This window comes from Mercurialis annua, linkage group LG5, assembly GCF_937616625.2.
Source record: "Mercurialis annua linkage group LG5, ddMerAnnu1.2, whole genome shotgun sequence".
NCBI lineage: Eukaryota > Viridiplantae > Streptophyta > Magnoliopsida > Malpighiales > Euphorbiaceae > Mercurialis > Mercurialis annua.
This window is the reverse complement of record NC_065574.1, coordinates 43,621,283-43,633,693: the sequence shown is the minus strand read 5'-3', so window position 1 is coordinate 43,633,693 and position 12,411 is coordinate 43,621,283. Positions and strand designations below refer to the sequence as shown.

The following is a 12,411-nucleotide window of genomic DNA, read 5'->3' as shown; positions in this document are numbered from 1 at the left end:
GACGTTTCGCGGCACAACTCGGTGGTGCAAATTTGACTATCAACCGCGGCGTCCCTAGGATAAAACAGCAAAAAAATCTACTGATTGCACTGCACTGTGAAATCAGCACTGAAACACTTTCTTTGTATTGCTCTGCATATTCTATGTCTTTTGCAAATGAAAATAAAGCCAGCATTTATAGGCCAAGAAAATAGAGCTGTTGAGCAAATAATTAATACAGAAAAAAAAATTGATTAATGAAGGAAAACAACAACAATAAAAAATGTGGGGAGGTAAAATCAGAGAGTCAAAACAGTTACAAAAGAATTAAATAAAATAATAATAATACTTTTGTATCCAAAAAATAAAGTGATAGCCGAACCGAACCGCCCACCCAACCTAGACCAGGCCGGTCGACCGGAAAGACAACGCGCGCGTGTGTGGTTAATATGGAAGGATGTAATTTCTACCCCACAAAACTGGGTACCCCTTGGGGTCCAAACCCATATGAGAAAAATCAAACTTATAAACCCAATATCTCCTAAACAATGTGGAAAAACCACAAAACTCTTTATTTTCTCATTTCATATGACAAGGCACTTTTTTTTTCAAATTCAATAATTTCCCAACACACTGCCTTTGAGATTTGGAATGCTTAGTCAAAGACATTTATGATGGAAGTGATGAATTACACGTCTTCACCTTGAACCAAAAAGTTTTCTCAGCAAAAAAAGCAGTAGAATTACCTCAGTGTATTATGGAGAGCTAACTGACATTTTTCAAGAATTGGATCATCCAGATAAAGTGATGATGAATGATCCTGTCAAAGCGTACCAGAGATCTATTGAACGATTACGCGTACATATTTTTCTCGTTGGATTAGATGAGATGTTCCAAATTTCGAGAGACATTTTGCCCAAAGACCTGATGCCCAATCTAGAAGAATGTTACTCTTTGGTTTGACAAGAAATTGTACGTCATACAACCTTAAAAGGCGATCCTGAAACATCAAAATCCAATGCTATGATGACTAGAAATCGTTACGTACCCAGCCATCAGACACAATATAAGAAGACAACCAATGGGATCGACAAGTCCTCCCTCAAATGCACTCACTGCAATAAATCTGGTCATACTAGAAATGGCTGTTTGACTTGATAAGATATCCATAATGGTGAACCATAACCGCTCAAAGAAAAATTACAAAGGAGCTTTCACAGATAGGATCCATATATATAATAAAAATTTAAATTATAGAATATAGTATAAATTTTAGCTAAACAATATAACAATTTTTTTTATCTATTTAGAATTTCATATTTGAGTCAAATTATTAAAAAGAATATTAAATTGTTGGCGAATCTTGTCTTGTATAATATTTCGACATAATTTATTGAATAAAAAATATACATAAATAAAATTATTAATAATTAATTAAATAATTAATTAGATATAAACTTTTAAAATGAATAACCATTATGTTTTATGAAAATTTAATACATTTATAAACATAAAATATAAGCAATATATATTAAATTGTTGAATAAAATTAATTAAAATTTGATATGTAAGTTCTTTAAATAGAATTTGTAAGCTTTCAATGTTAAACATAATAATGATAGACATTTTTGCATTATTATTTTCTTTCTTTTATTGTCAGATTACAATTATAATTTTTAAACACAGGTACCATAACTCTACCTTAATTAGATTGTTGTTTTATATTCTCTTATTTCACTTAAATACCTATATAGAATTGTGGTAATTTTCTTAAATACATGTTTTAGTAACTTATTTACAGTTTTACTTGCCAAGTTTTGATTTTTTTTTTATCTTTTTTTATTTACGAAAAATATGTTTTTGTTTTTTTAATTTCAAAAATATCTTTTTTTTCGGTTTCCAATTTTGGTTTTCTATTTTTTCGGTTCGGTCGACCGAACCGAGTGACAGTTTTTTTATATAGTGTATATATAGCGTATGTATAGTGTTAATTTTATTTTTTATAGATTTTTTTCCTGAATTTTGTTTTATATAGTGTAACAGTAATGTATATATAGTGTTTTTATGGTGTTTATATAGTGTAAGATTAGTGTATATATAGTGTATAAGTAGTGTATATATAGTGTATTTTTAGTGTATTTATGGAATATTTTAGTGTTTTTTGTGGTTTACACCATGAAACACTGCAAATACACCATAAACACTGTAAATACACCATAAATATACTAAAAAACGGTAGAAATACACTATATATACACCAAAAATACACTAAAACGTAAATATATTATAAAATTACTACAAATGCACCATAAATCAATTTTTTCCTTACAAAATCAGTAGCAATAAACAAATCTATGAATAAGAGAAGACAAAATAAATAATTATATGAATAATAGAACAACTTTATAAACAAAAAATTATAGATCTACAATAATTTATTTACAAAATATTTAAATCATTATAAAAATCTAAAAAATTACACAAATCTAAAAACTAGTCGAGAAATTCATAGCGCGAATGGAAGAGACGAACAGATTAGCGTGGACGGAAAAGACGAACGGAAAAACAACCGAAAACGACGAGAAATCCATCGAAAGTAGACGAACGGAAGCGCGACCGGAAAGATGAACAGAAAAGACGAACGGAAAAAATAGTCGGAGGAAATAATTTGAAAATCAAATGAAAAAAAAGAAAAAAAGAAGAGATAACTTTGAGAGAGAAGAGAGATAAAAAATAATTATGTAAAAATTTAACCTAAAATGAGATAAAATTTCTTTATATAATAGATATATTTTGTAAATAAGTTAGCTTATTAGATAACGTAGCATAAGAGGAAAATATGAGACAAAATGGTGTAAATACTTTATCAAAAACAGATATTTGAAAAATAATACATATAGAATTTTTTTTTTGAGAAAAAGGTGGGGTCCATGCAAACAGTGGATCCGCCTCTGCTTCCATGGCAGTAGGTGTTGAAACTAAAGCTGAGGAGGAGGCTGTTATACAAAGGAAATATAAGTCATATTTCCCCTAACATTTGGGCTAAAGATCACTTATATCTTTATTTTTTGGATAAATCCAAAAATAACCATTAACCTTTTTAAATGGCTCCTTTAGGCTATTAATGTTTTTTTAAAAGAGTCATCTATTTCTTTAACAGTGTTCATTGTGAGGACTTAAAAGAGCCTATTTAAAAATATTAGTGGCATGTTTGCACCTTTCCGAACGATGAGGATATAAGTGATCCTTTGTCCAAATGCAAGGGCATATATGACCCTTATCATTTATAGAACTGATTTAAAAAAAAACTGGTATTGGTAATACATTTTATTTAATAATTTAAGAATATATCTTATTGAACATTACGTATATTTAAAATAATTCTATATAAATTAAAAAAAATTAATAATGGGATTTAAAAGATTTTTTTAATTAATATTTGTTGAGAAATATGAAAAGTTTGTAAAATTTAATCTAATTAATAAAAATTTAAACTTATTAAATTTATTGTGAAATTTGAAGAATTTTTATTTATGTTTATAAGTTACAAATTTTTAACAATTTTTATATATTATTAAAATCAATAGGTACGAAACAAAACATGATTTCATATTTTAAAAAGTTGTTTTTAGTCTCATCTTACAATGCACGGGTATCAACCTAATAAGTTAAGATAAAAGGTGTAAACAAATTTTTGTAGTTTCTCCAAAGATACAGATCAACTCTCAAACTATTTTCGGTATAAAAAAAACCTCGTCATTTTAAATTAAATAAAAAAATCCTTGCAGTTTCTCTAAAAATACATATCAACCCTCAAACTGTTTTGGGTCTACAAAAACCCTCCTCATTTTAAATTGAAAAAAATAATCCTTTCGTCCATGACTTTAACAGACTACCGTTAACTTGCTGACGTGGCAATAAGAAAAAAGTTCAAAAATAATTTTAATGTTTTCATTATTTTTAAATTAATCCTTTAGGTATCCTTTATTGAATAACAATTTAAATTGAGACTCAATTAATGCTTTTTTGTTTTTTAATTTATTTTTTTAAATAGAAAACCGACGAACCAGTTTTTATCGGAGAAATGATGAATGCAGTTGAACTAGTTTCACTGAGAACTGGCACGAACCCAATTCTTAGTCTGAGAACTAGGTTTATCCCAGTTCTCCGGTGAACCAGTTCAACCGGGTTAATCTTAGATTAAATTTTGTTTGATTTTAAAACAAAAATTCAATTATTGGAAAAAAAAACCGGCGATTTTTGAAATAGGTTTAAATTAGAGTAAATTTGGTTGATTTTATTTGATTTAATTGAGTTTTGTTGATTTATTAGGTTTTATTAATTGAATTTTGATTGATTAAATTTAATTGAATTTTAATTGGTTTAATTAGGTCTAATTATATTTTGATTGGTTTTATAATAATTGGATTTAAATTGGTTTGATTAGGTTTAATTGAGTTTTGATTAGTTTAATTAGATTTAATTAAATTTTGATTGATTTAATTAGATTTAATTAGATTTAATTGGGTTTAGATTGGTTAAATTAAGTTTTAATTAATTTTAATAAAAAATTTAATTAATTAAAGGTAATTAGTAAGCGTTAAGAAAATATTAATTAATTAGGGGTGAAAAAGTATTAAAATAATTTATAATTTTGAAATTGGTAAATATTGTAAACATTAAGATTATTTTTAAACATTTTTCTATGAACAAAGGATCAACGCGCCCCTTAAACTTGTGACACAGGGTCATCTAACGCAATTTATAATTTTTTGAACAACTAACCCCGAAACTCTTTATTTTTGAATTAAATAACCTCATAATTTATATTTTTATTTCAAAAAATAGATTTAGGATAATTATATCGCAACAATTAGAGAAATATCTAATTAGTTTTTTGCATCCACCACCTCCGATTTGTATTTTACGCGTTTTAAAAATACAATTATGGGGTTATTTGACACAAAATGAAGAGTTTTGGGGTTAGTTGCTCAAAAGTATAAATTGGATTAGATGACTCCGTATCACAAGTTTAGGGAACGCGTTGACCCTTTGTTCTTTTTTCTGTTGTCACGTCATCAAGTTAATGCAGTTTGTCAAAATCATGGACGAAAGAGTGTCTTTGTTCAATTTAAAAATGACGAGGGTTTTTTTGTACCTAAAAATATTTAAGGTCTGATCTGTATTTTTAAAAAAACTATGAGAATATTTTTATACTTTTTACCATAAATTAATATTCAAATGAAAGATATAATTGACAATTTTGATCTATTTAAACATCATTTTTTTTATTCACTTGTACAAGGAATTTTATTTATCTGTATGAGATAAATACACTATTTTTATTTTAGGAAAATAAAAATTATTTATTTTGGAATGAAAAGGATTATTTATGCCCTTAAGATTTGCCTTAAGATCAAATAAACCCTCAACGTCCATAAAAGTTCAAATATTGCCCCTAACATCTTAAAAATGAACAACCAGATCTCTGAATTGGACAACCATACCCTTAAAATGCGTCAAAATCGGGAGCCTGATTGTTCACATTTTAAGACGTTAGGAGTATATTTGAACCTTTCCGAACGTTGAGGGCTTACTTGATCCCGAAGTCAAATCTTAGGGGCATAAATGACTTTTTTCTCTTTTGGAATAACCTAGTTTAGAATTGGTAAGTTGCAAAATATAGGCAGTTATAAGTGTACCAAACTTTATAAAAGAAAACCGTTAAGATAACTGACGAATCTTGAAACTGTATAGAGAGAGATTATATAACTGTAATTAACAAGAGCCGACTTACACATTTCACTTCACTTAAGTACTTTCTCTTCAATTCTTGGTTTTCTTTTCTTGTTCAAGAAAACCAAGATGACACAGAAGTACAAGAATTCTTTCACAAGGAACGTCAGTGTCTCTCTGTTGAAGCCTTTAATGACCCAAATATTCATCTTCTCAGAACCAATTTTGCATTGTTTTTAGCTGAAGTAAGTCCTTCTTTATTACTGTTTGGTTTCCAAGAAAATAAAAGTCTGCAAGGTTATACTATGAATTTGTTGATTTAAAGATTCTTTTAGCCTCGTTTCTCGTTAAAGATTAAAGATTGTAAAGTTTTGTTTGGTTAGGAGGAATTTGTATTATCACTAACATTCTTTGATTCTAGTCACTCAAATGACCAAGATTTCATGTTTTATGTTATCAGTTTTGTGCGTCTGAGGCATACTGCAGTAAGATAGGGCGTTTTGCAAACAAGTCTCAATTCGATGCGTTAATTCCATATATGGCAATGAACTACTTGGATGAATTCATTTCAAAACACGAATTGCCGGTATTGAAATTCTACAAAAATTTAAATTTCCAGTTTCTGTACTATATAATTAATATTAATGTGTTTCTTGAATTTGTTTCTTGATAAATAAGACTTTAGGAGAAGCTAATGAAGCGTATCGTAGTCGTGTTCTAGCTGTTGCTTGCCTATGCATTGCTTGGAAGTTGATGACTCAAGGTTTCAAAAACGCTATTTTATCGGTAGATATACCAAACTTTATTCGTCTAATAGTTCGCGGTGACACTTCATACTTATATCATATGGTTGCATCAACAGAAACACTGCCCAGATCTGCGAATCAAACTGAAAGATTTGAACAAAGTTGAGAAATTGGTTCTGAAAATAATCAACTGTCGAGCATTTCGTGTGAATGCGCTTTGCTTCGTTCAGTATTTACTGAGTTTAGTAGCAGAACCAGAGATGAGTTTGACACCAATTATCATTCAGCTCATAGTTCAATCACAAGCTGGTGAGATCAGCAGTGAATGACTTTTAATATTCTGTTACGGTTGATTAAAATTTCCTGAAATGATCTTAATTCATATGACAGATGTAAAGCTTACTCAGTTCAAGTGTTCGGTGTTAGCAGCATCGGCTATTTTAGTCACCTGCTCTCCTCAGGCTCATTCAGAATACAAGGAAAAGTTCGCAGGGACAGATATCAAAATGGTAAACTAATAAACTTCTTTCAAATTCATATCTATCAGGATCCTGAAACCGCGTTCTATCAGGATCAAGACAAACTAGATGATTGTGTGCAAATGCTGACTGAGTTCCGGGAAAAAATATGGAACCCGACTGAGATTATTGCTCCTCAGAATACAAGTCCTGAAGGTGAAGAGCCATCATCTTCAACAGAAACACCTGAAAAGAAACGAGCGGAGAAGGAAGAAGAATTACTTCGGAGTTTTGGCTTGAAGTGGAAAACTTATTATGACAATATAAACCTGACAACGGACAGAACTCTATTTCCCTGTGAAGCTGAAGAACCAGCACCAGAACCAGAATTTGCTGATCTTGGCGACTTCGTAGACTTGTCCTCATTTCCTACCTCCTAGATATTAGAGATACCTTTCCATCACTTCATTCCCAACTATGTGCGTTTTTTTAGTTACTTTTCCGTTTCCGAAACTCTCACGAACTCTTAAAAAATGTATCAAGGCAGTTTCTGCAAATAATAGTCATATTTAGAAATAGGATGAAATTTCCTATGACGGCATTAGCTAATAACAGCAGCTGCCGAGGCTGGAGCTGTGGTGGTTGCGTTGACGACGGCTTGCAAAAATTGAGAAGATGAATCTGTAGAATCCATAAGTAGATGAAGATCAAATTAACCGGTCCTAACATCTGTGGCCATATATGTGATAGGCCAAACTTCTGCACAGATATACTTTTCCTCAATAGTACTTTTCTTGTGCAATTTAAATCAGCAACAGAAAAATGCTTTAATATAAGATTTGACAACTTTTTATTGTAAACATTAAGCTATTTTTGTTTTTAAACATTATGCCATTTTATTTGAGACGAAAATGGGTAGTTTCTTTAAATTCTTTGTTTTTCGGTTCCTAATGCAATTCTTAGTTAGAGCAGAAATTTTAAGAATGATTGAGGTTTAGTTCAATCAAGTTTCGCTACGGAATCTGGAAATAACTATCTTTTATGTTTTCTCTAGGCATAAAAATTTCCTTCTATCTGTTACTTGTTTGGCAAGGCAGAACACCCTGCAGAGCAGAGGCCTGCAAGTAACTCTGTTTTTTTTCTACTACAAAGTTTTCTTTTCTGCCATACTCTCTTTATTTAAGAACCATTTTCAACGGTTTCCGTAATAAATTGCAGGGCTTCAATTCACAAAATGCAATAAAACTCTTCATTTGAAAAGAAGAAAAATGTTATACGTACAATGTTTATTATTTACATTGATTGGGGCTGTCCTGCCATAACAAAATTGTTTTTCTATGTCACTACATTAATTCAGTATCTCAGTTTTTACTATCTACTCAAGCTAGAAGTGATATTAATGAAAGTCTCTTCTCTGCAAGAAATTTTCAAACCGCCTACGGGATGATCAAATCCAAACTGCTCTTCTGCTTTGCTCAGCAAATCTTGAAATGCAGGCTCGTTAAGATAGGACACTGGAACTACAAATCTCCTTTTCTCCGTCTCTCCAACGTATACTCCTAGGAAACCTTTTGGCACGTTAGAAGATGTTGAGGAAGCTTTATTTGTAGATTTGCGAAGAATTTGCTTGGCAAAAACAGATGCAAGATGTCTAGCCATGATGATTCTTTGGATGTAACTTTGTGTATAACGTTAACACTTAAAAGGTTTAGCTCTGTAATTTAAGTGAAAGGTTTAGCTCTGTAATTTAAGCTCATCTAGGTCGTCGCAGCAGGCGGACGAGGAGGCCTGCAACGTGTGCAGGCCGACATTCAGGAGGGTCTGCGACTGGCTCAGGAGCAGTAGGCGGCGACTATGGCTCAGCTGATCCGTGAGGAGATTGCCAGGATGATGCCTAACCTTCCTGCAGAGTTTCGGCCACAGCCCCCACCTACCCCACCAGACAATGACGACACTACAGCTTTGTAGTGTCATGTTAGCTTATCTTATTACAAACATAATACATTTTTTTGACGTTTATATGTATACTCTGATATTTTTATATATACATATTTTTTTTATCAGTTTCAATTGAATGCGATTTATAAATGAATTGTTATTATTGTATTTAACAGGTTTGAAACGACAGGAAAAAACGGCAAAAAAATAGCGGTAAACGGCAGAAATCTGCCGAAATTGAGTACATTTGCGACGGAATGTTTAGTGTTGCGACGGACGGATCCGTCGCAAAATGCCTCAGCTAGGAGACAAATGCTGAGGCTTTTGCGACGGATAAAGTCCGTCGCTAATCTGCGACGGACATTATCCGTCGCAAAAGCCTCAGCATTTGTCTCCTAGCTGAGGCATTTTGCGACGGATCACACCGTCGCAACACTAAGCATTCCGTCGTAAAATCGTCTCCATATCATATCGTTTGGAGACATATTTGCGACGGAGTGTTTAAGTTTTGTGACGGATTACAGACATGATTTTGGTCGCTAAATCAGTTTGCAACCAAAAATAATCTTTCGCAAATCCGTCGCAAAAGGTGATTAGCGACGGAAATAAGGGCTTTAGCGACAGATATTTCCGTCGCTAAAGCCCTGTTTTTTTGTAGTGACCTGCTCGTTCTTCAGATTCATGGTTTTTTTTGTCTCCTCTTATTTTTTTTTAAAACGGCGGGTGATAGCCAAAGAGGCTTATCCTGCATCAAGAGAAACTATCAAAAAAACACATTTTTTATTTATTTAAATAGTACTAAAAAGGTTTAAATTTATATTTTAACATTTCAACCTCTCAAGTCATATTCAAATAAGAATAGACTCAATTCATCCTGATACCCTTTTAGTTTAACACTTTATTCAGAAAGCTGTTATTTAAGACATTTATCTTTTCGGTCCCTCTATTTGTCATTTTCGCAATTTGATGCCGTTTTTTGTATTTTTTCCGTCCTTCTGATTATATTTTTTCTTCTAGTCACTGAAAAGAGCATGAAAATGGGAAATATTCAAAATAAAAGGACTAGAAAGATATATTTATTAAATAGGGAAAACCTGGACAAAAATGATAAAATGTAGGAATCTAAGAATGAGTTTTGCCTAAAAAATATGGTACAAAATTATCTTATCATCGGATATTCAACAATGTAGACATTACATTCAATGGAGATTTTTTGCTTACGTCAAGTCGTGATAAAAGGTTATGGGTTTGGTTAGGTGATATTTTACTATGGGAATTATGGGAATTGCCATAATAACAGTCTTGAAGAACAAACAAGCAAATCACAAAAATTTTGTTTTCAAATGTTTTCTTAAAGGTTTTTATATATATTTTTGTTAGAGTCCTTTTCTCTACACTTGCACTAATGTCTTAAGATATTAGGATTGTATTTTATGGTGACTTTGTATCTATCATTTTTAGTAACTTCAGGTGGCGTAAACTCTTCTGCTTTGGGGATTTTTAGCCACTTCTTGTGTTTTTTCTAGGTAAATGATCGATGTATTAGCACAACCACAAATCAGTGTTTACGAAACAAATAAGATGTTTCACCTTTTTACATCAATACTTGTTCCTATGCCCATTCCAATCTTGTCTAACTTTGCTAACTCCCCCTGAACCTAAGTGTCTCGCTTGACTAAGGGTGTGAGTTCAAACTTTAAGCTTTAAATATTTAGCTTTAACAACTTTCACTGGCGCTTGGCCAGTTACCAAAACCCAACAAGATTCTCTACAGGCATCAAGGTGATACCTACACCGAGCGAATATGACCGCAGCGTACTTGAAACCGTGCCAACCAAGGGAAGCCTATGAGAACCCATACTGATAAGCTCAAATCATGGGATTTTCCACTATGGAGTTTGTTCCGATGGTTATTCCTTGTCATCAACTCCAACTACCGATCTCTTTCTATGAGTGAATACTGAACTTTGTAGAACTCCACAACTTTATGAATACTCAAGAAAATCAAGGAATTGATATTCGCTGACTCGTTCTGAAAAATCCGTATGTTTCTCGCTTTCCACATATTCCAAATGCTAAAAAATTAAAAAAGTTCCAAAAAATTATGAAACTTACCCGTCGATAACTAGACGCAAAATTTTCGTGGTTTTTTTTATAGACTTCATGTTCATAAAAAAAAGGTAGTCATTGGGTAGAAAAAAACTTATAATTTTTATAATCTTAAAAAAATTGTTTTGAAAAAATGTCACAAATAAATAAAAAAATCACTTGATCTTATAAAAATCAAAAATAAATATTAAAATAACATTATTATTTGATCTAAAAAAATTGAAAAAACAGGCGAATAGCCTTATATTCGTTCAAATAAAATTGGCTTAATAGTGAAACAAGTTAAACCTGTACGACTTATTGTAATTTAATGCAAACTTTTTAATTTTTATAAGGGTTAATGTCATAAAAATTCACCAACTTTACATATTTTCTCATTTTAATCACGCAGTTTAAATTTTCTCATTTGCATGCACGAACTACCATTTTTTTCAAATTCATGCACGGTGCTGATGTATCACGGCTCTATAGGTGTAATTTGCTGGGGTGAAAGTCATTTTACACCAATAAATGAGTGCCACCTCAGCATCGTGCATGAATTTGAGAAAAAGTTGTAGTTCGTACATGAAAATGAGAAAATTTAAACCGCGCGATTAAAATGAAAAAACGTGTAAAGTTCGTGATTTTTGCAATATTAGCCAAATTGCATTTTTATTACAATAATAGCCAAATTGATAGACAAACTTGTCTTCAATTAAAATATTAGACTATTTTCATTTTTTGATAAATAATACTCCCTCCGTCCCACTTTAGAAGTCCCATTTGACTTTACACACAGATTAAGAAAATATTAATTATTCTTGTATTTTCATGTTTTTTCATGTTTGCCCCTATTAATGATAGTGGAATTTTCCATAAAACTCTTTTAAGATAACTAAAATAAGGGTAAAATAGGGTATTCAATGGAAAAGTATTCTAAAAATAGTAATGGAACTTTTTAAATGGGACATCCCAAAATAGAATATGGGACTTCTTAAACGGGACGGAGGGAGTAATATATTAAAAGTGAAAAAAAGTTGAAAAAAAAAAACTCAAAAACATTCACAAAAAGTACAATTTAACTACTATTAAAAATATTGTTATTATAAAAATAAAAAATGTAGTTTAAATTGCAAATCATAAAAATTTAGCTTTTTCCACCATTAGCCCAATAAAATTTCACCCAGTTCTTAAAAAAAATAAAAAATTCACCCATTCATGGTTTTGTCACTGTTCTCGACAAATGAATTTAAAGGTATCATCACTTTTCTATTATTTGCTTTATCTTTGACTTCCATAAAATGTACGTAAAACGTTTTAAATATTTGCTGCAACTTTCGCTGTATAGCTTTATCAGTATTTAAGAAAATTCAAAAACAAATATAGTATAAAAAGATATTTGGAAAAGCACATCAATATAAGAACTAATGACGGAGATAGAAGGAGATATGGAAGTATCATAAACC

At 31.1% G+C, this 12,411-nt stretch overlaps 2 protein-coding genes across 2 annotated transcripts; one reads left to right on the top strand and one right to left on the bottom strand.

The window, feature by feature from the left end:
• Window positions 1-2,938: 2,938 nt before the first annotated feature.
• Window positions 2,939-7,757, top strand: LOC126682872 (uncharacterized). Its single transcript, XM_056105894.1, has 9 exons — window positions 2,939-2,977; window positions 4,034-4,149; window positions 5,643-5,647; window positions 5,737-5,960; window positions 6,176-6,301; window positions 6,394-6,501; window positions 6,578-6,770; window positions 6,852-6,970; window positions 7,033-7,757. Exons 1-9 carry the CDS (start codon window positions 2,939-2,941, stop codon window positions 7,357-7,359), a joined length of 1,257 nt encoding a protein of 418 aa, XP_055961869.1. The 3' UTR covers window positions 7,360-7,757.
• A 473-nt stretch (window positions 7,758-8,230) lies between these two features.
• LOC126683384 (auxin-responsive protein SAUR20-like) lies at window positions 8,231-8,643 on the bottom strand. Its single transcript, XM_050379255.1, has one exon. It carries the CDS (start codon window positions 8,576-8,578, stop codon window positions 8,291-8,293), a length of 288 nt encoding a protein of 95 aa, XP_050235212.1. The 5' UTR covers window positions 8,579-8,643; the 3' UTR covers window positions 8,231-8,290.
• Between the last annotated feature and the right edge of the window lie 3,768 nt (window positions 8,644-12,411).

Excerpts from the sequence above, each read along its gene's own strand:
- LOC126682872 (XM_056105894.1), top strand. The coding sequence starts at position 2,939 with ATGGCAGTAGGTGTTGAAACTAAAGCTGAGGAGGAGGCT. Across the intron at positions 2,978-4,033 it reads CTAAAGCTGAGGAGGAGGCT|AAAACCGACGAACCAGTTTT; the intron begins GTTATACAAAGG and ends TTTTTTAAATAG. Across the intron at positions 6,302-6,393 it reads TTTCAAAACACGAATTGCCG|ACTTTAGGAGAAGCTAATGA; the intron begins GTATTGAAATTC and ends TTGATAAATAAG.
- LOC126683384 (XM_050379255.1), bottom strand. The coding sequence starts at position 8,578 with ATGGCTAGACATCTTGCATCTGTTTTTGCCAAGCAAATTCTTCGCAAA.